Here is a 27,666-nt window from a genome sequence, read left to right on the forward strand (position 1 = left end):
TGAGTGAGTGGTGTTGCACATTTGGGCCGACTCTGTACAGGCACAGAAAATTGACTAAACACACAAAATAGACATTTTGCCAATCAGCAAGTCACACTCAGACTTATTTTTCTGTGATTCCCGACTCAGAACAGACCAGGCTACCAGCCCCCCACTGCCACTGGAGAGCAGTCCTGAGTCTCATTAATGAAAATCAGAAAGACAAAGACAAACAGAACAAATAATAAAAACCCTTGAGACCTTCAACCTGTTTTAGTATTAGAGGATCTCATTACAGAATTTTCACTAATAGATCCCTCCAAACTCAAAAATGACACTAATCCTAAGATAAATTACACACATTACTTACCTTGCTATAAATCATGGTCTAGAATAAACTTCTTTCTAATCTCAAATTCCTTTCTAAAATTAGAGCTTAATTATAGTGCTGAACCTAGATTCCTCTCGGATCATTCTAGAATAACCCTAAAAATAAACTGGTCAAAAATTAAGCAAGATAACTTTAAATATTTTGTATGCTCCTTAAACCCCGACCTTTTGTTAAAACAAGACATCAGAGAGGAAATAGATAGCTCTCTTGATGACTTCGAGAATAACTTTCTAGACATCAGTATACCCTTTGATATAAGATGGGCTGCAATGAAACCGAGGATAAGAGGTATTTTAATTCACAAAGCATCCTATTACAAAAATAATAATCAAGAATAAAGAGATTAAACTACATTCTAAAATTAAAGAAATTGAGCAAAAACTCCAATATAACTTTAACCTAGAACTGGAAAATAATCTGCTGAAATTGCAAAAAAGATTTATATATGGCGCATAGTCAAAAGTATTCTTTTACAGAAATGAAACTTCTCACTAGATATGCAGACCTGGCACAAAAACTATCCAAATTATTAGCAAAACTAATAAATGCACACCAATCATCTCCCAGTATTACCAAATAACATATAACACAAAACTGCAACTACAAATTAGGAAATAATGGATATCTTGTAGAAATTTATACAAAACTATATGGACCCCAGAAACAAACCTCAGTCGAACACTGTAAAAGTTTTCTTAACAATAAAAATTTTCCAACAATTGAAAATTATCAACCTGACCTGCTAAAAGCACCCCTCTCAATTGAAGAATTTACAAATGTAATTAAGAAGCCAAAGTTAAATAAATCTCCTGCGCCTGATTGGTTCACTTATAATTTTTACAAAACCTTTCCATCCAAACCCTTACCCATTCTCCTGAAATTATATAATTTTATTACTGAAAGGGGCTTCACTGACATCTACCTTAATAACTCTATGACTATCTTCATTCCAAAACCTAATTCTGATAATAATTCTGATAATAAGAACCCCATGAACTGCAGGCCAATTGCTCTTATATATATAGATATAAAAATTCTGACTACAATTTTGGCCAACAGACTCAAAACAATCCTATCCAGCATTATATCATCTAAACAATCTGGTTTCATGATGGGCAGGCAAACATGGGACAATACTCTCACTCTAGATGCAGCTATTCAACTATTGAGGAAAGATAAACACCCCAGATATGCTCTCACCTTGGACTCAACTAAAGCATTTGATAGAGTAAACTTAGATTTTCTATACTTAACACGGTCATATTATAATATCCCTGAATAATTCATTGAACTAATTAAAAAGCTTTACAAGTCCTCCACCATGACACTTTTCTTGAACAAGACACAATCTAACCCAATAAAAATAATTAATGGTACTAGACAAGGCTGCCCCCTATCACCCTATCTCTTTAACCTGTATATTAAACCCTTATTTCTATATATAAAACAAAAAACATTCCACCGTATTCCAGAGATTCTGCATAATAACCTAACCTTAACAGCGTACACAGATGACATTAATATGTACTTTCAGCTACCACATATGGACCTAAACAAAATCCTAAATGCTTTTGAGAATTTTTCTAAAGTGTCAAATTATGAAATCAATACCTCAAAATCCTTCATATTCCCACTTAACCCCCTGGGCCATAATATAACTTATTTTCCACTCCCTTCTGTTAAAACAAGCTACTCACTTAAATACTTGGGGGTAAACTTTGAACATAATCATAAATCAAATATGCAAAATAACCTTCGAAAAAGTGGACAGCTGTAAAGCTAGAGCTGCAGAGATGGGAAAACATGAAATGTTATGTTGTCTCTATCTTGCCTTCCTTCTTGCTGGTTGGGTTCAGAGCCGATCCTCGGCTCTGACTCGGCCACATTCTAAAGCTTGAGAGCTTCCACTGGCTCGAGGCTAGACCCTATCCCAACATGCCTAGCGAGAGTGACCCAGATCTCGTTTGCCACTTGAAGCTTCAGGATTGCTGACAACTGGCTCAGGCTAAGTTAGATTGTTTTTTTTTTTTTTTTACTTATTTCTTGTAAAGTATCATTTTTTGGTAGCATAGTTATTTCTGTAGGTCAGTAGAATCTGGTGTTTGTCTATCCCTCTATCTACTGCCTTCTTAGTTGCTGGTTATTGTTGAGGCTGTCGTTTTTCTCTCTCAGGCCTTCCCTTTCTCTTCTTTCTAACATGCAAATCCGTTTAAGTTAGAGGATTCATCCTACACTTTCAGCCCGTTTTAGTTAGAGGGCTTTACCTTATTTCCCTTCTCTATTGTTGGTCTAAGGAGCTAGCCGTTTAGGTTAGAGGCATCTCCTCGGTTGGAGGAGTTGTCATTTGGCTTAGAGACTCTCCTCCTTCCACTACTTTCCCTTTCCAAACAAAAAAAAAAAAAGGAAAGAAAACGTTTTGCTGTCTGTTTTTTGGCTGAGTATTTCTTTCCATTCTATTATCTCTGGCATAGTATCTTCTTCTTCTTCATGTATTTTGTGGTAAATATGTCTAAGGAAGCTTTGAAAGAATCCAGCCCTTCTCGATTCAAGAAGTGTGATTCCTACATCCAGAAGATGTCTTTAACTGATAGACATACTAGCTGCATATACTGTTTGGGAGCTGTTCACCTGCAGGACTCTTGTTCCATTTGTCATGGTTTTAGCTCTAGAGTCCTGCAGGAGTGCAAGAACAAGCTGATCTTGAGAGGGTTATTGAAAGGGCTTTTTGAGATATCGAAGGAAGGGAATCAGGCAGAAAAATCCGAGAAACCCTCCAAATTGATCTTTGACAGCTCTGGCCTCGGAACCGTTGAAGGGCAAAGACAAACCAAAAAAAGTTTGTCGGATCTAATAGCGGTCGGGTCCGACAAGACTTTATCTCCTTCAGTTCCATCAGTATCTTCAGAACCATCTAGGAACCATAAAAGATCCAGGTCTCCCTGCTTGGAACCTGTGCATTTGTACCACAGTCCCCACTTCTCCAGTCTGTGGTGGGCAGTCACCGATCGTCCACCCATTCTTCTTGATCATCCAGGAGCCTTTCGGATGACGATGTAGAGAGGGTGGTGAAGAGGCTACTCAGGACACCGGCCTCGGCTAAAATTTTATTTGGCCCAGCCCATATGGAAGTGGAGCCGACTGTCAAACCTACTTTGTTGTCGATTCCTCCTTCGACTCACATGTGTTCGGAGCCAAAGTGCATGGAGGTCATTGTGGTGGAACCGTCGGATCCAAAATCCCCGGGTCTCTCAGGTCCGACATCAGCTCTGAACCCATTGATACCACCTTATTTTGAGGGATCTGGGGCTCGACAGTCCCTCGTCGGCTGTTGGGGGGAGAGCGAGATCGGACCCTTGTCAGATCCTACTCTCCCACATGGAGCTTTAGCTCAGGTGATTTTGATGCCTACATTGGCCTCGTAGCCATCACCCCTGGTTCGGAGGAGATCTCCTGGCTCTTTGGAGCTGGAAACCCTATCGGGCCGGATTGTGGTGCCTTCGAGATGATGAGGAGTGTGCTGTCCTCTCAGACTGCTCCACCCTTGGCTCCAGTTGCTCCTTCCCTTTCTGGGCCAGTATCCACCTCTGAACCACCCCTCCTCTCCAGGCGTAGGGAACCAATGCCCCAGGATGCCACTTCAGGTGACCCCCCCCTCTTCCAAAACCTCTCCAGAGCACCCCTTGGAGGAGGTCCCTCGGAAGAGGACTTGTAAGAGGAAGAATTTGGACCCCCCGAGTCCCTGACATTGGACATGGACTTGGAGGACTCAGAAGGGTCCCACAGTCCCCCTTTGAGGATGTCTCATTTTCAGACATCCTGGAAATCCTCAAACAGAGGGGTGGCTGGAAATCCCTTTCCCCTTCTGAAGACGAGTCTGTGTACCTGGACGCATTTGATTCCTAACCTTCCACCTCTTGGGCGTCTCTGCCCTTCAACCCATTGCTAGGTGTAGTAAGTTGAATGGCGTGGAGCTCCCCAAAATCTATAGAACCAGTTCTGCGGAGGCCCAATAAGTTTATCACTGCACCGGACGACAAACCTTTCCTGACTAAGGGCATGCCAGTTGATGCTATGGTGTTTGCGGCAGTCACAAAGAAGGAATTAGCAGAAACGTCTTCTTCTGCCCATCCACAGATCAAGGAGTCCCATATGATGGACAGATACTGGAAGCATGTCTTTTCTTCAGTGGCCTTTACCCTTAGGTCACTGAATTATTTGTCTCATTTTACTCGTCTCCAGAGGGCTATCCTGAAAGAGCTAGGAGATACCCTACAGGATCCTACAGCTGCGGGAGCTGCATACAGAGCTGCTTTGCAGCTTGCGACCTTATCTTCTGTAATTAACTCCTCCATGTGGCTTATCTCCTGTGCAGCTGATGGATTTAGCAGGGTAGCAGGCACAGAAGTTGCCTTGCGGAGACATTCCTGGACGCACCTTTGTCAGTTCACAGAGCCCTTCAAGTCCTCCTTTACTAACACCCCATTTGATGGCTTGTCATTGTTTGGGCCCAAGGTAAAAGAGACTCTCACCAGGTGCGAGCAAGACGGCAAAACTCTCTCTGCCATGGGAGTACATTTTTCTGCGCCTACTAGACCTTATCACAAAGGTTAAATAGGTGGGAAAATGTGGTTCCAGAAATCTCAGGGAGCTTCGCCTGATGCACGTGGTGACTTTTCCCCTGGGGCAGAGGGGGGAACAATAATGGGAAACACTGCTCTCATGGTAGAGGGGTCTGCAGAGTCATGGCAACAGAGATACATTCTCTGGTAGGCCTGTCTGTCCACCTTTGAAGGCAGTTGGGAGCAGATTGCCACTGTACCCAGAAGCCTGGCAAAGTATCACAAAAGACACATGGGTACAGTCGGTAATATCCAGGGGATACAGTATTCCTTACTCCATGCCACCTCTTCCCAGAAAACAAAAATCTATCCCAGATGTCACCCAACCTAAGGGAACAAGCAACCCTAGAAGTTCAAAGGTTGCTAGAAAAATAAATCATTCAAGAAGTTCCCGCAGACCAAATTGGATCCGGAACTTATTCAAGGTTCTTTTAACTTCCAAAGAAGACAGGGGACTGGAGGCCCATTTTGGATCTCAGCAGACTCAACAAGTCTGTCAAGAAAACAAGGTTCCAGATGGTGACACTACAGTCCATACTTCCCTTTTTGGGAAAGGAAAATTGGATGTGCTCCATCGATCTCCAGGATGCATACTACCATACCATAACAGGCAATCCAGGAGATATCTACGCTTCCGGTTGGGAGGCAGTCACTACCAGTTCAGAGCTCTGCCCTTTGGTCTCACCACATCCCCCAGGGTGTTCACCAAATACATGGCAGCAGTCATGGCTCATCTGAGACGTCTAGGATTCTGGGTGTTTCCATATTTAGACGAATGGCTCCTTACCGCCACCACTGAGCATTGACTTACTGAGGCAAGGGACACCACAATTCACCTCTGCTCACAGCTAGGCATCACTATAAACTACGAAAAGTCTGCCTTGTTGCCCTGTCAATATATTGCATTTATGGGGTAGATTTAGATACAAAAGACATGATAACAAAATTGCCTCAGGAGAGGGCGTCTACCATTTGACATCAGGTTTTAATCTTCATCAAGAGAAAAAAGATTCAGGCAAGATTTGTTCTCCTGAGCTCAATGGCAGCAGCAATGACACTAGTTCTCTTGGCACGCTTCCACATGAGGATATTATAGTGGCTCCTATTTGCTCAGTGGTCCATGCAAGATCTACCCATGTCACATGAAATTCTCATCATGGAGACCTGCAAGAAGGACCTAAAATGGTGGCTTCAGTCTACACAGGTGGTGATAGACAGACCATTCATCCTCCCCCAACCAGTAGCCCAGTGATCACGGACGCTTCGCAGATAGGGTAGGGAGGGGCATTATCTAGAACAGACTGTTCAAGGAACTTGGCAACAACATGAGAACCATTTTCACATCAATGTCCTAGAGATAAGAGCAGTGCTTCTGGTGTTACAAACACTACAGGGCTCTCTACCTATGGGGACGATCACAATTCAAACGGACAACATGTTAGTAGTGTGGTACATCAACAAGCAAGGCAGAACCAGATCCTACCCCTTGTGTCGGGAGGTTCTAAGAGTATGGCAGTGGGCAATGTCTTCCAGTGCTTTCTGATTGTGATGCACATTCTGGGGAAATCCAGTGTGATGGCAGACAAGCTAAGCAGGGCTATCCTGATGCTTCACAAGTGGTCCCAGAAGCAGGATATTGCAAACCAATTTTTTTGCAAGTGAGGCCAGCCTTGCTGCGACCTTTGTGCCACCTCCATCAATACCAAATGCAGCAGCTATTTCACCCTAATCCCCCCCCCCACCGAGACAGTCACCCAGGGATGCACTTGTTCACGTTTGGCCCTGGGACTTCTTTATGCTTTTCCCCCATTCCCTCTAATACCCAAGGTTCTTCAGAAAGCAAAATCATTGGGTTGCAAACTAATACTCATTGCCCCTTACTAGCCTCGTCAAATATGGTTCCCCTTTCTATGGCCCCATCTGCAGGAGGAGCCTTGGATTCTGGACCCAGTTCCAGATCTCCTGGTGCATCAGTCGGGTATGCTCCATCCTTCCATACAGCCCTTCAAGCTGACAGCTTGGTTCCTCCACTTCCCATCTTAGCCAGGCTTCCTGACATCTCCCCCAGAAGTACAACATATTTTAATTGCCTCTCACAAATCCTCAACGAGAAAACTTTATACTAGCAAATGGAAGTGGTTCTCTTGTTGGGCAGCCAAAAATAGTAGTGACCCTTTTACTGCACCTATTTCAAACATCCTATAATTTCTCACTGAAACCTTTAACCAAGGAGCAGCAGCAGCAACTATCCGAGTTCAGCTGGCTGCTGTTTCCAACTTTCATGTGGGAGAAATGGGTTCCAGCATTATGTCCCACAGATTATGCAAAGCTTTCCTAAAAGGTCCTATCCTCTTGAGACCCCCCAGTAAGAGAAACACCTCCTCCTTGGGATCTAAATTTAGTCCTAGCTGCCTTGATTCTTCCTCCTTTCGAACTGGCCAATACTTGTTCTGTGAAATTCTTGACTTGGAAAACTATTTTCTTGACTGCCATTACCTCAGCTAGGAGGGTATCAGAAATACAAGCGCTATCCATTCGTCCCCCTTACTTAATTTTTCGCAAAGATAGACTTTCTCTTAGAACCAACCCCTCCTTTCTACCAAACTTTTGCTCAGAGTTCAATCTGAATCAATCAATAAAACTACCTGTATTCTTCCCTAATCATGACAACAAGGCGGAATATAAACTCCACCAACTGGATGTTCATAGACAGTTAAATTTTTACTTGCACAGGACAAAAGAATTCAGAAAATCTGACCAAATGTTTGTATCGTTTGCAGAAAACAGAAAGGGAACTTCATTTTCAAAAGTTACTTTATCAAAATGGCTTTCAGACACCATCACTTATGTCTATAATTCACAGAACAAGCAGCTGCCAAGAAAAGATTTGAGGACACTCAACTAGGGCTTTTCTACCTCTGCTGCCTTTCAGGCCAGATGACCATTAGACTCAATTTGTGTGTCAGCTACATGGGTTAATCCCCGTACCTTCATCACTCATTACAAAGTAGATGTGGCCTCCTAGAACAGGGCATCCTTTGGTTCCAAGGTCCTGTAGAGTCTATTCCATTGAGCCACCCAAGAAGAAGGTGCTGGAGACGCGGTCCCAGCCAGCAAGAAGGAAGGTGAGATATGGACAACATAACATAAAGAAGTTATGTACTCACCATAACGTTCCATGTTTGTTGTCCTTGATCTCGCCTTCCTTCTTGCATCTCACCCTCCTTCCCCCTTCCTGGAAGATCGAGAGGAATTATCCATCATTTGGCTACATAGGCTGTGATTCCCTTCCTGCCTTATCAGTTGGATAGACTTAGAGTCCTTTTACTACGATCTTGGTGGGATATGTATGTGTGTATATATATATATATATATATATATATATATATATATATATATATAGATATAGATATAGATATATAGATATATATATATATATATATAGATATAGATATATAGATATATATATATATATATATATATAGATATATATATATATATATATATATATATATATATATATATATACGCACACGCACACATATATATATATATATATATATATATATATATATATGTATAAATTATATACATGTCTATCTATATTTGCAAATTGTAGTCTAGTGTTATGGGTTACCACAAATGATATCTGGGTAACTCTTGCTAGGCATGTTGGGATAGGGTCTAGCCTTGAGCCAGTGAAAGGTCTCGAGCTTTAGAATGTGGCCGAGTCAACCAGCAAGAAGGAAGGTGAGATCAAGGACAACAAACATGGAACAGTATGGTGAGTACATAACTTCTTTTTTCCCATTATTATCTAAAATTGAAATAGTTAAAATGAATATTCTTCCGAAACTTATATACTGGCTCAATACCACTAATATTACAATTTGTAAATCATTTTTCAAAAAAGTAAATATGGACCTAGCCAAATGTATTTGGTATACGAAAACAACCAGAATTAATTATACAAAAGTAATACTACCAACCGATAAAGGAGGCATGGGGTTACTGGATTTTGATCTGTACTATAAAATAATGTGTTCCAACAGAATTATCCAGATTGCTGAATATAACCCACAGAGCAATGATTAGTTCCCACTGTAGGTTAAATTATGGCACGATCACATTAAAGAATACAGACTTAACCCCAAAGCCCTCCCCTTCATAGACATTTCCGTCTTAAAAAAATTAAAGTACATAACTTACTTAATAATAAAATTCTCATGTTCCAAGAACTTTTTGAATTTCTAAGCTTTTCACATACTCTAAAGCTATTACAACCAATTAATTTAAACCCTAACTTAACAAGAGGGACTAAGATGTTAAATCTAGCCCAATATCCATAATCAAAAACTTCATCATTTGGGACTTTTACAAACTTAAAAATAAAACCACAGACGAAATCAGGGAAAACTTCAACTTAAGTAAGAAATACATCATTATCATTAGACAAATCATGGAACTCATTGCATCTTTCAAAAACATACCCAAAGATGTACAAACAGATGTCTGTTGTATAAAAAGTAAATGCTTTCTACTGTGTACAAATTAATTACAATAATAAAATATCAAGCCTGTACCCTATTGTCTAAATATTGGAATGGAATAAACGATAAAATTACCATGGAACAAGCTTTACATGCTATAGAAAATACTGTTAAATTATCTCCTTTTAGAAATCTACTATATTCACAATTAATGATCAGTAATAACACTTATTTCACAACAGTTAGACTGAACAAATTTAATTCAAACTCTTCCCCTTTCTGCCCGAAGACACATGCAGACCTACTTCACATACTTTGGTATTGCAAATTTGCTCAAAATCTATGGGGTTCATTAAGAGTCAGGCTAGAAAATATGGGATATGGGAAAACTACTATTTCATGGGAGTTTGCAATCCTTCACATTACCACAGACAGAATACCCAAGGAGAAATTGTACATTCTTATCACTCTTTTCATGTTAATGAAACTTTGTATCACTAAAAACTGGTTAGATAGATCCAGATTAGCATGGGAGTGATACAGAAATATGGCACTCAAATACATCACCTCCCATAAAATAAGAAATAGTGAAAAAAAGCATTCTACTACCAGAAGTTTTAGGCTTTTAGGGTTTTCTCATTGACCACATTCTTAAGGAATAATGCACTTTGTAGATAACACAGACATTAGCTTATAATAACCACTACTGTCTGTCCTCTGAATACATTATAATATAATAAGCAGGGTAAATTCCACAGTTTCGTACTAACTGTATAGAACAAACGAAACAGTAAACACCCTGCTCTATGAGATTTCTTATCGTAGCAGTTGTAAATATTGTATATAATTGTGGGTTAACTAAAGGTCAAAAATCTTTATATCAAGTCATACTACTAGTTTTTTTTTTATGCAAAGCTATCAACAGTACTGTTGCTTATATGCCATTTCCTTGTTTATTGTAACCTTGCTGGTAAATTATCTATATGGTCTTATGCCAAATATGGTTTGTATTCTTTGTTTGTATGTACCCACTTTGTACATTGGACTGTTGTAAATTTGTTGGTAAATTATCTCTGAAATAAATAAAACAGATTTCTGAAAAAAAAAAAGAAAAAGACAAAAGGTAAGTAATTAAGCTTCAAACAACTGACTAAATTAGAAAATATTGTAATACAAATTGTAGAGCAGTGGAGGAGGCAGCAATGAGGTCAGTGAAGTACAGTGGTACTTTACAGTGATAAAGTGTAACAAAATGTAACCACATGTGTAAAAATATAGGAGTAGCACAGTCAAACTAAGTGCAGAAATTATCAAAAGTACTTATGTGTTTGGATTGCACTGGGCTCAAACCAAACTCCCTGAAAACAGCAACATGGTCACCAAGTATTTTTGAGATCTTTGTCTGTGTCTTTGAGATCTAAGTCTGTCCTATACACTAGTTTTCAAAATCTCTCTTTGGCAATAGATTAAATCAAACTCGCGAGTACTAATACTAGTTCAGAAGGGTTACAGTGGGTATTGGATACACATATCTTCCTTCCTACCCTCTTTATCAAACAGAATTTTTCCTTAAGTTCTTCATTACATGCCTACCCTAGGAGTCAGTCATGCTACTAGTGCCTTTAGACCAAGGAGAGGAAGGCGTATACTCCAAAATGCCTCTGGTTTCTAAGAACTAGTTTTCAAGAGTGCCATTCTTCCTCAGTCAGTTTGTGAAAGTATCAAAATTCAAAATGCTGACCCTTCAGAGTCTGATACCAGTCATTCCTTGTCTCAGATTTTCATAACATTAGACCTGAAAAATACTTATCACATTCTCATAGCTACAGGCTTCAGAAAATTTCTCAGATTCTGTTTCTGGGTCACATTATCAATTTCCTGCATTACCTTTTAATTTAGCTGCAGCTCCTAGGGTGTTCAACAAAATGTCTAGCTGCAAGACTGCAAGACATTGACATTTTTCCTTACTTAGATAACTTATTGATCATCACAGAGTCTTTTGCCAGATGTCAGGAATCCTTAACATGGGCATCTTCACTCCTTACAAATCTGACTTCCAGATAAATGTCTAGTCCTCCTTGACTTCATTGCACAGGATTCTGTTTTTAGACTGCCTTCTAGATGTGTCTCTTCAAAGGGCATTCCTAGCACAAGAAAATGTTAATTTGTATAGATTCATAGTTAAGTACTAGGCTAGCTGCCCTTGCTGGCCATTTTAAGCCTAGCCAAGTTTGTGCTTGAAATAACCTATTCCATTTGGTTATAGATTGGCTTTACCTAATCCTGTGGTTGATGATATATATACATATTAACCCTAATGAGAATAATTGGGATCATAGCATAGATAATTTTGGGATAAAGCATTTAGGAGCAGCATCTGTCCTTTAGTAGTACAGGTAGCAGTCCTGGGGTAAATTTTCTGTTTTCCCATCCACAGCTCTAAGTTGCACTTGAAACTGGATAGTGATGAACTTTGTTTTATGTGGATGGGGAGTCTGTTCCATAGCAGTGGTATCTTCTGTGAAATATCCCTGTCTCTCCAAACCTTTCTATTGAATTTGAAGAAGAGGTTTAGATACCTAGACCGAGTATTTTGAATGCCATTTGACTTGCTGATGTGCAATAAATCCATCTGTAATGGGTTGGAGGATTCCTTGTATGCCAGACACATGTCACATCTTAGCAGTTTGTAGGATACTGAGTATAGTGACGGGGCTTTGAGTTGGTCCATGTAGAATATGTCTAGGCTTTGTATCCTTTTTAGTAAAGCATATCTATGGGTGTTCCATACCAGGACTCCTTGCAGGAGGCCTGAAAAACAGATACATTTCATTCCCTTGGTGGAGAATGTTTTCTGTATGTATTTTCACCCTTTCCCCTCATATACAGGGCCATTCTGAAGATTCAGAAGGGCTCTGCAAAAATATTATGGTAACTTCCTTGTAGCCCTGTCAACATTATAGTTATCTCTTTTTAAGGAATTGGCCAGGGGTAATTATTAGAAGTTTTCCTTCCAGACTGGATATACTCACACAAGACAAAGGGGAGTTTGATGAGTATCAGTCTCCAACAACTTCATCTAAATGACTGGATGATTCAGTCCTGATACCTTTCAGTCACCTTATTCATGAATATGTGCTGCAGGTACTAAAGGAGGCAAGAAATCCCGCAGCTAGAAAGTTAACTACTGGAGATTTTCTGGTTGGTGTTTCACCTATCACCTATCTGGGATTATTACCTCCGGTTCTCAAACACTTGTGTACGCTACTATCCTTTGGCCTGTTTAGTCCTTTACCATGGCAGTATTTATCAGCATTTCATCATGTCTGCCTGTGGGTCATTGTCATTGTGAGTTTTTTGTTGCAATGTAAGGTCACCTGTTATTTTTTTCTGGGGGAGTAATTTCTGTCTGTATGTAGGCAGCTATTTTGGCTTTTCGTGGTTCATCTTTATTTGGAAGACTGTTTTATTGCTGTGACATTTGAGAGTATCTGGGTTGCAACTAGTCATGGTGGATTAATCATTTTGCTTTTCTATACATTTAGGGTTACTTGTAGAAAAAATCCCCCATATATGCCCTTATTAGTTTGAGTGCATCTTGAAGTTAGCCATCTAGCTCCCTCATTCCTTTCAGAATTGGAATGACAGAGAGAGAAAGAGAATAGATTCCATATTCTACTCATGCCTTTGGAACTGCAGTATTATCTTATGAGTTCTCTATCTTTAGGAATGCTGTACCACTATGGAATTCCTAATATATGACTAGAAAAGGACAACCTGTGTAATTTCAGACATTTTAAGTTGGTTTTGTTTCTATATCTTTTCTTGTTCTCCCCACCTTGGCAAAACATTTCCAGGCAGGATTTAGGCACATTCTAGTCTAGTTTTGTGATGGTCTATTGGAAAGGGGTGGATTCTAGAAGCATTCTAGAGGTAACTACATGGTTCTCTGTACATACTTTTACAAAGAATTACATGCTGGATTACTTTTCCAGGTCCAAGACTGGCATTCTTAGGATCAATCCAAAGGGGCTCTTGGGCCTTTATTCATCCTCTTCCCAGGTTGGATAAACTTTGGTAATACAACCCAAACAGCAAAGGCTACTACAGCAGTGAGAATGGTGAACATAGTACAATTTTTGTAAGATTCACTTACCATAAAAATAGATGTTCAAATTACTCAGTGCTGCAGTAACTGCACCCACCCTCCACCCCTTCTACTGTATTTAGTTGTTGGATTAAAAAGTTATATGTTTATATCTTTTGGGGGTTTCAGGGCAAATAAGTTCTCTCTCTCTCTCTCTCTCTCTCTCTCTCTCTCTCTCTGTTGTTTTCTTAGAAGAAGCAGAAGAAAGTACTGAAGTAGTCTACACTCTGATTGCTTGTTTCCCTCCAGCGGGCTAGCCGATCAGCAGTCAGAGTATAGATGAGGGAAGGAGCCAAAGCTTTTTGAAGACTGGCAGGTTGTTGTGTATCCTGGATAGGATGCAACCCAGACAGCCAAAGGCTACTGCAGAAGTGTGGAATTTGAACATCTGGTTAAGTGCAACCTATACAACTGTACTTTCTCGTGTTGCTAGAGTACGGATTAATTTATGTCTGCATTTCAGGGAGCATCTACTGATACAGCCAAAAAGATTACCATTGCAATAATCCCCACAGTCTGTTCATCTTGTAGCCAGATGGCAGAAGTGTGGAACCATAATATAAAATCATTATAGAGAGGTAGGTATGAAACACACCAACAATATATGCAAACCAAAATGCCAGTATAGGCTTACATTCCATCAGCATTCTGAAGTGAAATCAGAGCCTTAAGCTTTGAACCAGTTGTTTAGTCTGTGTTTAATCCTATAATATGAAATATTTATCTTTATCTATGCTGTAGACTGTCAACACCTCTATTAATACAGCATCTACCACCCGCTTACTGCCTGGTTCTTAAGCCTTATCCTGTTTTGCTGTGATTCCAGGTAATTTATTCATGCATGGACAGTAACTTTAGGCTGTCTGTGTTGTGCAAGTGCTGCCTCAGTTTTGACAGTTTGATCCATGTTCCACCCTGCTGTGCTATCAGACATTCATAGTAATTCCCAGTATCCTTACCCCCATAGTTCACGTAGTCTTTTGAGGAAAAATGTCCCTTATTATAATCACAATAATTTTGTCAGATGCAAAACAAACTTATTTTGTTTTTCAATAGGAGGCACTGATTTTTTATGCTAAATTACCTTATAACCCTGACATAAACAATTCTGTTTCTGTTCATAAGAGTAATAATGAAACAAAAATGTGGGCAGTTGAAAAAAATCATGAAAGTTTTAAGTGTTATATGCATGCTTTTAGTTTTATCAAAGTAATCTCATAACTAGCAGTTTTCACTAGTAAATTGTTCTCATCAGTGTTTTGGTTTTCACTAAATGTCATGTGATTAACATATGATGATGTGTTGGCTTTTCCCGGTTAGGGGTCGCCACAGCGGAACTCCGGTCCACTAATGATTGGTAGTTGATTTTTACATGCCGAGTTACCAGCCCTGACGCACAACCTTCAACGATGGTACGCCCATTCACGTATGTCTCCATGCAGAAGACACTCTAGCTGAGAATCGAACCGGACAGCATCTGACTGTGAGGCGACAACGCTACCGCAGCACCACCACCGTGGATACCATGTGATTAACATATATTTATTGAAATTGTATATGTTATCTAACCATTAAGTGTGCTCTTGCTTCTCTTCCATTGTAGGCCTTTAAACTGTTCAGAATGCAGGGAAAATTGCTTTCTTCAATTTTACGTTTTTCTACATTATTTCTGAGATGCATATTTAAGTGTTCCAGCTGCACTGTATGAGCAATTTGTCAACTTTCAGAACAGAAAAAAAATATTTGTTTTTTGTGTTGGGAGTTTGCATCACTTATCTCTTTATTCAAAAGTTTACGAAACTATAGATCTGATGTTTTTGTCCCCTACATTCCTGAATGTATGTCTCTCTGATCCAGACGTGGCCATCCTTAAGCTTTGGATCCCGTGCTCAGGCTCCTCCCCAACCCACAAGCCCTTGTGCAAGGAACTAGCTACCTCAGATCTTGTTTGTAATGCTCAGCACTTGACATTACTGTGGTGCTCAATAGCTGGATTGATACACTGCTTTTCCCCACTAGATAAGTACCTTATCTGTTTTTTTTTCACCTCCTACACTACTGTTTCCTCTCCGTTTATCTTTCCTTAAATATAGATATAAAAAAATCATACCTAAAAACAGACTGGTAAAAAGGTCACAAAAACAAACCATTCATTAATAAGTGCAAGAAAAACCTAGCCAAGCTAGAGTTTTCACTGTGTGATAACTTAAACCTCCTGTAATGGATGCCCATGGGATATATGCAAATTACCCCTTACGTAGGGAGGCATTTATCCTTGCATCCAGCAACCTGGACATCCATCACTGAAGACAAATTGGTGCAGAGGGTCATAACCTGAAGTTATTTCATCCCTTTTTGTACCCTTACACCATGCCTCAAAAGAATTCCTAATGTACCACCCCACAGATAGAAGAAGCCGCTTCAGAAATATGGAAGCTTCTAAGACATCAGGTCATCCAAGAGGTCCTTCCAGACCAGAGAGTATGCAGAATTTAGTCAAGATTCTTTTTAGTGCCAAAGAAAAACTGGGGCCTAAACCCAGTTTTGGACCTGAGTCACATAAACAAGTTTGTGAAGTGAGCAAAATTCCAGGTGGTCATGGTTCACCCATTCTTCCTCTAATAAGGGAGAGTAACTAGATACGCTTGATAGGTCTTCAGGATATGTACTACCACATAAAGGTGGAAAGATGCTTCGGGAAGTACCTTCACTTCCAGCTGTGAGCCAGTTATTATCAATTAAAAGATCTGCCACCTTGACTTAGCCCAGCCCCCCGGGTGTTTGCCAAGTGTACTGCAGTAACGGTAGCTCACCTATGACTGCAGGGTTTCCAGGTATTCCCACATTTGGATGACTGGCTCATCACTGCCCCTTCCAGAAATCTACTAGTTCAGGCCAGGGACTCATTGCTCCCATTGTGTTTGGACCTGGGAATTGCAATCAACCAGATCAACCAATCTGGTCACTGGAAGTCATCTGGGCACTCTTGGACACAAGACTTCAAGTACCAAAGATCCTTTAATCAAGAATCACATCCCTTAATCAACAAGCCAGATAAGTTCTATCTCACCAGAAGCTTAATCTTCTAGGCTGTATGCCAGCCTAGATCATTTTAGTGCCACTGGCCAGGTTCTATACATGCATTCTTCAATGGACTGTGGTGGTTCAGTTGTCAATTAAATGACACCCCATGTCTTTCCCAATGATTCAATGAACATTTGCAGAACTCACATTAAGGCTGTGGCTACAATCTCTGCATGTTCTTTAAGGTGTCCTTTTATTCTGCTTTCCCCCAAGCCACAGTTACCATGGACACTTCCCAGTTTGGGAGGGGGGGCATTATTTGGGAAGAGCAGTCCGAGGCACATAATCCCAATCACAGGCCAATCATTACATCAATCTACTGGAGATGAGAGCAATCCTCCTAGCATTGAAGGCCTTTTAGGAATCTCTCCCTTCCTGTGGATTGTCTACTCAGATGGACAACATGGCAGCTGTCTGGTATATCAACAAACAGGGAGGAACCCTATCCTGCTACTTGTGTTGAGAGGCCATGAGAGTCTGGGAGTGGGTGATATCCTCTCACCTTTTTCTAATAGCAATGCATATCCTGGGGAGATCCAACATTTTTGCAGACAGACTGAGCAGATCCCTGAATGCTGGGCACAGACCCAGATCTTCTGACTCGCCTGTTGGGGTCACCTCACCCAAACATTCAGTCCCTCAAGCTGACTACATGGTTTCTCCAGTTTCAATGATGGTTCAGCAGTCCAGGTTTTCATCTTCAGTTGCCCACATTTTCTCTTTCTCCTAAAAGCCTTCAGCTATGAAGGTTTATAAGAACAAATGGAAGTTTTTCGATTTGGAACATTGAAAAGAATATTGATCCTTTCTCAGACCCTCTTCCAGTAGTTTTTGGATTTTCTTGCACACATCTTCCAGTGTGGTTCCAGCTATTATACAGTCAAGGTACAAGGTATAGTTAGATGCTGTATCTTCCTTTCATGTGGGTGAAAACCATGCACCCATTGCATCTCTGATTATCCAGGGCTTTCCACTGAAGTACCTTTTTACTATGCCCCCCACTCAGAGAACCAGTCCCTAGATGGAACATTGCCATTGCACTGCAGGCATTAACTGGGCCCGCATTTAAACCTGCTGCTAAAGCTGATCTAAAATGTTCGTAATGGAAGACTTTATTTCTAGTGGCAATCACTTTTGCCAGAATTTCTGAATTGCAAGTCCTGTCTTCAAAACGTCTTAACGTAATTTTTCACAAGGACAGAGTATCTTTAAGAACTTACCAAACTTTCCTGCCTAATGTGGCTTCGGAATCTTCCATAAATCAATCCATTAATATTCCAGTGTTCTTTCAAAATTTTTCAGATAAAGATACATTGCACGTTGCACTTACTTGATGTCCATCGCCAATTACATTTTTGTTTACACAGGATGAAACCTTTCAGGAATTCTGATCAGTTATTCATCTCCTTTTCTTTGACAAAACTGGGGAAAATACCTTCATCTCAAAAAGCTCATTCCACCAGATCTGTGGCATTTTCTCTAATGTTTCAGTTGATGACATGTGCTGCAGCTACCTGGTCCAAGGTACATACTTTCATTTCACACTATAAATTAGATATGCCATTCAGATTTAGAGCCACCTTCAGTTTGTCTGTGCTCCAGAATATCCTTCCGTAAAGGCCTCCGAAATAAAAAAAAGTAGCAGAGAGACTGTCCCATATACTGAGGAACAAACTGAAAAGACAACATCAGATATGAAAGTTATATACTCACCATAACACTAGATTTGTGTTGTCTGTTTCCATCCTTCCCCAACTTCTCCCGCCACCCCCCCCCTCCATATTTACTCCTACTACTACTTATTTCGGCTGCTCTTGTTAGAAGCTACCATAGTGGATCATTTGTTTCCATTTCTTCCTGCGTCTTGCTGTGTCACACCAACCACCTGCACATCCTCTCTTACCACATCCATAAACCTTCTCTTAGGCCTTCCTCTTTTCCTCTTGCCTGGCAGCTCCATCCTTAGCATCCTTCTTCCAGTATACCCAGCATCACTCCTCTGCACATGTCCAAACCAACCCAACCACTGGCTATGCACAAGCCAGTGTATTTCTATATTCTGGTCCCAAGCCCGGATAAATGGGGAGGGTTATGTCAGGAAGGTTATCCAGTGTAGAACTTTTTGCCAGATCTAATATGCAACCAACAGTACAGATTTCCCTTCCATATTTATTGTTATAATATTTCAATTCTGAGATGGCTCTAGATGACCTTGCCTTGGCTTCCGAAGGTTGTGTCATTCTGTTTTTTATTTTCCTTATTAGTCATATGGTGCTAAGGTTAACTAATTTATTCATCTACTGATACTTTAATGTTGTATCTTTCGGCTTTTCCCGGTTAGGGGTCGCCACAGTGGAACTCCGGTCTGCTAATGATTGGCAGTAGAGTTTTACGTGCCAAGGTGCCTGCCTTGACGCACAACCTTCAACGAAGGGATGCCCATGCACGCATGTCTCCACACAGACGATGCTGTAGCTGAGAATCGAACAGGACAACATCTTACTGTGAGGCGACAACGCTACCGCAGCACCTCCCTTTTTAATAGTGGGCAAATTTGATCTAAGGTAGCTTGTTCCTTGCACAAGGGATTATGTGTAGGGGAAGGAGCTGAACACTGGATCCAAATTTTGAGGATGACCGAGCCCAGATCTGAGGTCAGATCTGAGACCCATACATTAAGAAAGGATGGAAACAGATAACACAGATCTATCATTATAGTGATTACATACTTTTCGTGTTGTGATGATATTAAAATACTTTTGATTTTTAATTTTTTTTTCTCTCTTGCAGGTCGTGAAACTCGCCTTCCACTCCGTATCAAAGGGGAAGGTATTGGACCCAAAGTAACTTTCAGTTATGATGTACTAGACATGGGGAATATCTTTGTTGGTGCAAAACACAGTTACGAGGTAAGTGTACTTGGAAATTCTGAAGTATTGAAAGAAAATGAACATTACCTCTTCTATCTCATTAATTTCATCAAGCAGACCTGCATTTATAGAAGATACTATCTAGGCAGTGAGCAACAAATGATCTACATGCAAACCTAAGTCTTCGTCTCGCAGGTGTTACCTTCATATTGTATAGTACTTAACATATAAACCAGAGCAGAGTCCCTAAATAAAAAAAAAAACATGATCTTAATATACACCTTCTGTCCACTTCAATTGTTGGGATGCTCACTTTTAGGTGGATCCAATTTAGCAATAATGACCTCTCTCCCATGCATGTGTGCTTTATCCCTGCTCCCACAATGCTCATGTGTGATCTCCTTTTTCAGATCTCATTTTCTTTTTCAGCAAATAAGATGCCTTGATCACTTCTCAGATTAGTTTTACTTTTTGGCTACTCATGCACTTTTTTTTTAGAGTTTTTTCTTCACAGTCCACAGTCTGTTATTTTTATTCCTCCATCTTGAAAATTTGTTTAAAACAAAAATAATAAAATATATTTTTCCTGCTCTTGCTACAAGGCATGGTAGGCCTAGTTGCTTTCCTTTGCCCATTTTCTTCACCTTTCCTGGCAGTTAGCTATTTGTTACTACCGTGATTGTTACTGCTGTTGTAGCTTTCTTTTCCCTGCCAGCCATGGTTAAGGGCTTTGGAAAATATGCATACTGCAGGCACACAATCCCACCCCAGGATTCCCCCAACCTTAATGTTGTGTGCCAGGGGATGGAGCACCTCCAGACTTTTGTGCTATCTGCTAAGTCTTCAGACCTCATTTTCTCCCCCCCAAAAAATAAGTTGATTATTGAAGACCACCTTCATGCCTCTTCTCTACCCTTGGAGAAGGCGAAACAAAAGGATGAGGATAAAGACAGAGAGAGAGAGAGAGACAAAAAGAAAAAGAAATTCAAGAGATTCTTAGCCCTGGGCTTCTCTTCTATCCATTATGCTCATGCTGACCCTTCTCCAGTGGTGTCAGCTTCTATGACTTTGGAACCATCTCTTTCTCTCTCTCTCTTTTGCTGGGGCTTGCCCACACTGAACCAGTCATCTACAATTGTTCCCCTAGAAGAATGGTCAGCAGCTGCTATTCAGTGAGGCAGATTTCTAGACCCCCCCCCAATTCCTCACTGAGATCTACTAGGTCAATGTGGAGCATTCTGTGAAAATCTAGACAGTTGAGAGACTAGGTAAGGATGATGAAAGCCTTTGTAATGGCTCAAATTGATATAGGTGTCATTCCATTCCCCTGTTATCCAAGGTTTATCAAGCTGGCCTTGGCACTCCATTACAAGTTTCAGACCAGACATTTCAGAACTGTTGTCTTTCTTGAACCATCTTACTTTGGCATTGGCAGGATTTAATCCTTGGTGCCAACTCCAAAGCATCCAACTTTTTCAACTCTACTTTCAAGTCATTGAAATCTCTATGCTGACCTCTCAGTGCCAGGTCTTCACCACCAGCTTAATTTTTACCCTACTTATTATCAGAATCCTGTGTTCCAGGTGTCAGCTCTGATGTTTTAGTGATGTTGGCTCCTTCCTTGAGCACACTTTAGTCTACAGTCTTTCCTAATCATTATCCTTCCCATAGATAGCACAGGTCTGAAGGTCTTAAGCATACCCTCTGTCATTAGTCTTTTTATTTTCCCGAAAAGTCCCCTCTGGAACCATGCCAAACATATGTACAAAAGGAGGCACATTGACTTGCCTATGGAGTCTTTCACCTTGGGCACTTACCTCAACGAAGGGAAGAGTCCCTCAAGTCCCCTCCAGACAATGCTAAATTCTGCAGAATTTTAGAATTAATGTGGCAGACTGGGAACTTGGCCCACTGATCCCCTTCTCCTGGAGGTTCTTTTTGAAGCCTTCAGTTCTGATTCTCCTCTGCCTCTTGAGATGTCTTTCCCAATGACCATATGATAAGGCTGGTGGTAGAGAAGGCGTGATGAGAGCTGAACTTAGAAGAGAGCATCCCATGAAAACCAGATAAAATTCTTGTTCACATTTATCACATTCAAGGTCTTTTCTGAGAACCCCTTCGTCTCTCACTCATGGTCTATGATTTTTTTCTGCACTAGTGGAAGTGGCTTAGCTGGAAGAGGGAAGCTCTGTGTTAACTTCCTGAGCACAGTTTGAGAACCATATGCTGAAGAACAAGGAACCATCTCAGGGTCAGAGTTAGGAGAATGTGCTGTAAGTTCTTCAAGTACATTCATGGGATCTGTAAATGATTTAATTCCTGTCAGATAAAACAACTTAAGGATCACTGTGTCAACAGTTTAAACCTCATGTTAAGTTGTCTGCACAGTATTATAGCTGGCAAGAGCTTGCTTCTTATTTGCTACATAGTTTGTGAAAAATCATCTTACACAAAAAAACTGAAATTCCCCACTTTCAAGATTTTCCCCCTTTGGCCGTACCTTCAAAAGTTCTGTTCCTTTAGAAAATAGGATTGCAGTTTTATTATTTGTCTTGGATGTGTTTGTTGCCACAAAGGAAAACACCTTATGGGCCCTTTCAACTTGTAACTGATCCAAGAAATGGCCTTTCCACTTTGACAAAGTCCCTTCATATATTGTACACCAGTTTATATGTTCTACACCACTATTTTTCAACCACCAGTTGGGCAGAAATTTCCTGCCAGTCCATGAAACAGGAGATTTATTGTTTAATTACATTTTTTTTTAAAGGGCGTTCTTCTTTAAGAAGAACGCCCTTTGCTTCCGGTCATACACCTGTTGTGTCTGCGTGACTGGCTGTTTATGTCTTCATCTTTTGCGCATGGAATTTGAATGCCAGATGATGTTGAAATACGGACCATGAACAGACAATTGAATGGTAGTTGTGTGTGTGTTTGTTTAAGGGGTAGGTAGATAGGTGTGTGTCTATATAAGAAGTAGGTAGGTAGGTAGGTAGAGGTGTGTGTGTATAAGAAGTAGGTAGGGGCATATTTTTGCTCTGTTCATCATATAATTTGTGGTTTTCTACCAAATCACTGAGGACTGAATTCATTAAATAATGGTATACGTTTGAGTTTCAGACTTAATATCCTTCATAAAATGCATCCTAACACAAATCCTGTTATTTTAGCAACTTTCTAAGTTTGTAACAGCAATATTTAAAATGTGTCCCTTTTGTTGGACCTTTGTCCCCCCGTTAATTTATGCTTTGTCCAGATTTCATGAGCTAAGAGGTTGAGAGGTATGTTTTTTGTGTGTGTGTGTGTGTGTGTGTGTGTGTGTGTGTGTGTGTGTGTGTGTGCGTGTGTGTCTGTCTGAAAAGAGGAAGGGAGGTGTCTCTGAACTGCCCAGATTTTTGCCTCATAATTTTAGTCTGTTCCTGTTAAAATTTGTGTTTTGTGGAGTTTATTGTGGCAAACCCTTGAGAAAAAAATTCACTAAATAATGACAGGCACTTGAGTTTCAGACTTCATAAGCTTCAGAAAATTCCCAATAGCACAATACCTTTTATTCTAGCAATTTTATGTTTGTGAGAGCAATATATAATGTCTGTCCCTATTTTTGAGGCTTTATCCCACCATTATTTTTAGCTTTGCCCAGACATTTTGTGCTGAAAGGTATAGTGTGTGTGTGTGTGTGTGTGTGTGTGTGTGTGTGTGTGTGTGTGTGTGTGTTTGTGTGTGTGTGTGTGTAAGATGGAGGGAGGGAGGTAGGTATGTATGTGTGTATGTAAGAGGTAGGTAAGTAGCATACCTGTCAACTGTCCAGATTTTTGCAAAATGGCCATATTTTTGCCCCATATTTTTGGTCTGTTCTTTATAAAAAGGACCGAAGTTTCAGACTTCATATCCTGGCAATGATTTATCAGCATTTCTCACTTAGTATACTCGATTTCTATGGTCACACTATGTATCTATATCTTTCTCAGTTGGTGAGATTGCTTTGTTTGCAATCAAACGCTCAAACAGCGATTGTTTTAATTAATCCTTCTGAATAATGTTTTTTTATTTCTGCCTTAGTGGTCCTCAAAATAATTCTCCTATTTTCCCTGGTCCCCAAGTGTAAAAAGGTTGAAAACCACTGTTGCACACAGTCCTGTCCTTTCACTGTTGATGGAATATTAATATCTTTTGATGTGAAGTTGTCTTATCTCGCCTTCATTCTTAACTGATGGGTTCAGACGGGATCCTCATCTCCTACTCTGCCGTTTTTACAAGCTCAAGGTCTTCAGCTAGCTCAAGGCTAATTCCCTACCCCATGATGCCCTAGTGTGCTTCCTCAGATCTCATTTGCCGTGGAAACAGATTGAGCGTTGTTCAGCTGGCTCAGGCTAAGTGACAAACATTTTCAGCTATTTTTCTATACTTTTCTTGTATTTTTGCCTGAGAAAACTTAGAATAGTGTGTTTTAATAGTGTACGGATTATCATACTAGTTTATATCTTAGTTTTGATAGAATCCCTTTAAACTTTTAAGGTCTGCTGCTATTGGGCCTACCCTTACCCTATCCCACTTCGTAGTTTTCATAAAAGAGTGTGTTACCATTTAGCTAAGTGTTTAGTGTTAAATTAGTATATAGACAGTAGTTTTGAGGATAGCCCAGTTTTATTTAGAGGGCTTCTTCTACTTAGAAATTTAGTGTGTATCTTGTTAATAGAAAACTTAGACTGTTCTTCAAATTTTGTTGGTATGGATCTGAAGGTTGTTGTGGTTTTCTCCTATTGGTATTAGTGTTTAAATAGTTTGTCCTTTTTGATAACCTTGATTTAAATTAGAGAGGTTTCAGAATTGCTTATTTCTTTATGATGTCAACTAAACAGACAAAAGAATCAAAACCTTTGGGTTTTAAGAAATGCCCCAAGTGTGGGCAAAAATGTCCTTAACAGATAGACATATAGAGTGTGCATACTGCTTGGGTGCCATTCATCTATAGGACTCTTGCGCTATATGTAATTCTTTTAGTGCAGGAGTCCTTCATGAGAGGAAAAATGAGTTGATTTTAAAGGGACTCATTAAAACTTGTTTCACTGAAGCCTTGGAAAAAGGTCAAAGCTCCAAAGAAAAAGCCAAGTCCCCGTCTTCTGATCAATCAAAATCCTCCAAGAGATCCTCTACTTCGGAGGAGGCGGAACCAGCAAAAAAGACACCAAAAATGTCTCCGACAACTTCAAAAGAATTTGCACCAGACAAATCTATAACCTCGGCTCCAGTGCTTTCAGAGCCATTGGTTTTATTGGTATGGAGCCGGTCCCCGGCATTGGAACTGGTATCTCCTACCTTGCGTTTACCAATTTTACAAATGTCAGCTCCACCGGCTCCATCATCCAGATCCTCTAGGACCCTCTTTGACTTTGACGTGGATCGCGTGGTTCAGAGACTACTGAAGACACTGGCATTGGCCAAACCTTTATCAGAACCGACACTTAGAGCTTCGGAACTGACTGTATCTTCCCTTTCTATCTTGATTCCTCCTCCAACCTGACCCGTGGTTTCAGAGCTGGAACAGGTAGAACCAATGGTGATAGGATTGTCGGAGCCGAGAGCTACCCCAGGATCTTCGGCTTCAACTGCTCTGACTTCCTTGGTACCATACAAGGAGTCTGGGAGCCAATACTTACTGGTCGGCTCCGGGGGGATGAGTGAAGCCGATGTATCAAAAGATCCGAATCTTCCTATCAGAGCTTTGGCTCCTGTGAGCTCAGTTCCTACTGCCTCGGAGCCTGCTCCTGTGGTGCTGGGGGTGTTTCTTGGTTCCTTGGAGCTGGAACCTCCTTTGGTCCATGGGGGTGAGGCCTTTGAGACTATAAGGAGAGCCCTGTCCTCGGTTACTCCTATTCTGTCCCTTAGAGCTCCGGTGTCTTCTCAGCCAACCCAACTCCATGAACACATAGAGATCAAGAGCATCAGGAAACCCCAGTGGGTAGACCCTTATCTTCCGAGACCTCTCCAGAACATGCTTCTGAGGAGGATCCTCGAAAAAAAACTTGCAGGAGGAAGCATTTGAACTCCTCTTAGGTGTATATTATGTCTGACATGGATCTCGATGAGTCAGAAGGGTCCTCAAGGTTGCCCTCTGAGGCTGTCTCTTTTGCAGACATCCTAGAGATCCTAAAACAGAGAGGCAGCTGGAAGCCCATTAACCCTACTGATAAGGAGTCTGTGTACCTGAATGCTTTTGGATCTCGACCCTCCTCCTCCTGGGTTTCTCCACCTTTTGACGAACTCATGGAATTGATTTGTCGAAAGGCGTGGGAGTCTCCAGATACAGTGGAGCCCGTCCCCAGGAGACCTAATAAATTTATCACCAGCCCAGAAGATAAGGCATTTTTAAGGTGTTCCAGTAGATGCTGTGGTGGTTGCGGTGGCCACTAAAAAGGAGTTATCAGAAACATCCTCATCTGTTCATCCCCCAAATAAGGATTCTCGCACGATGGACAGATATGGAAACCGCATGTTTTCATCAGCGGCCTTTACTCTCAGGTCTCTGAACTATTTAACCCAATTTACTAGGTTACAGAGATCTCATAAAAGAGCTTGGAGATTCTCTCCAGGGTTCAGTAGCTGAGGGGACATCAGAGAAAGTGTCATCTCAGCTCTCCACCCTTAACTCCCTGGTGAACTCGTCCATGAGGCTAATCTCTTATGCAGCAGATAGAGCGAGTAGGTCAGTGGGTTCAGGAATCACCCTTAGAAGACACTCCTGGATGTGCCTATGTAACTTTACGGAACCCTTTAAGTCATCCTTTACAAACACCCCCTTTGATGGCTCATCCTTTTTCAGCCTAAAGTAAAAGAGACTTTAACCAGGTGTGAACAGGAGGGAAGGACTCTCTCTGCTGTGGGAGTACATTTTTCCACCCCTTCCAGACCCTATCCCAAGGGTCAAAATGGGGGAAAGATGTGGTTCTGGAAAATTCCAGAAAGTCTTTCCTGACACGTGGTGAATCCTCCTTCAGGGGCAGAGGAGGAGGTAATAACAGAAGATGCCAACCACATGGCAGAGGGGGTCTGCAGTACCAAGGCGACCACAAATCTTTTTTTGGGAAGCTTTTTCAGCGCTTCTGAAAGAAGGCCCATCTGTCCCACTCTGGAGGCAGTCGGGGGACACTTATCTTTGTACCCAGTCACCTGGCTAAAAATTACAAAAGACAGATTGGTGCAGAGAATCAAATCCAGAGGTTACACAGTCACCTCTGCAAAACAGAGGACTCCCAGATGTTCCACCCAAACAGTGGGATCAAGCAACTGCAGAAATTCAAAATTTGCTAGAAAAAAAGAGTCATCCAGTCAGTCCCCGTAGACCAAATAGGATCCAGAAGTTACTCAAGATTCTTTTTAGTTCCAAAAAAGACAGGAGACTGGAGACTCATATTAGATCTCAGCAGACTAAACAAGTCAGTAAAAAAGACAAAGTTCCGGATGGTCACATTGCAGTCAATACTTTCCTTTCTAGGGAAAGACAATTGGATGTGCTCAATAGACCTTCAGGATGCGTACTACCACATAAAAATGGACAGGCCATCCAGAAGTCACCTGTGCTTTCAGCTGGGAGCCAGTCACTTTCAGTTTTGTGCTCTGCCCTTTGACCTCACTACAGCCCCCAGAGTGTTCAGCAAATGCATGGCAGTAGTCATGGCTCAACTGAGGCGACAAGGATTCTGGGTGTTTCCATACTTGGATGACTGGCTCCTAACTGCCACCATGAAGCAACTACTCATCCAAGCAATTGACACAACCTTAAAACTATTTGCACAGTTAGGGATTACAGTCAGCTATGAAAAATCTGTCTTATTGCCATCTCAACATACCATTTTTATAGGAACAGAATTAAACACGGTCAAAATGATGATAAAACTTCCAAAAGCGAGAATTCAGGTCCTTCAAAAACAAGTTCTGAATCTTCTACACAAAACAAAAGTGCAAGCCAGAGAGGTTCTAAAAGTACTAGGTACAATGGCAGCTGCTATCACAGTGATTCCCTTGGTGCACATGCATATGAGGATCCTGCAGTGGCTTATTTTCACACAATGGTCAATGCAAATGCTTC

The 27,666-nt window shown here is 40.9% G+C and overlaps 1 protein-coding gene across 1 annotated transcript in view; it reads left to right on the top strand.

The window, feature by feature from the left end:
• HYDIN (HYDIN axonemal central pair apparatus protein) overlaps nucleotides 1-27,666 on the top strand; it is a 6,673,197-nt gene that overhangs the window by 910,560 nt on the left and 5,734,971 nt on the right. Inside the window, exon 10 of the mRNA XM_044079523.1 lies at nucleotides 19,501-19,619. Coding sequence (XP_043935458.1) covers nucleotides 19,501-19,619 — 119 coding nt within the window. The remainder of the gene's footprint in view (nucleotides 1-19,500; nucleotides 19,620-27,666) is intronic.

This window comes from Protopterus annectens, chromosome 8.part0 (assembly GCF_019279795.1).
Source record: "Protopterus annectens isolate FY-2018-M chromosome 8.part0, PAN1.0, whole genome shotgun sequence".
Lineage (NCBI taxonomy): Eukaryota > Metazoa > Chordata > Ceratodontiformes > Protopteridae > Protopterus > Protopterus annectens.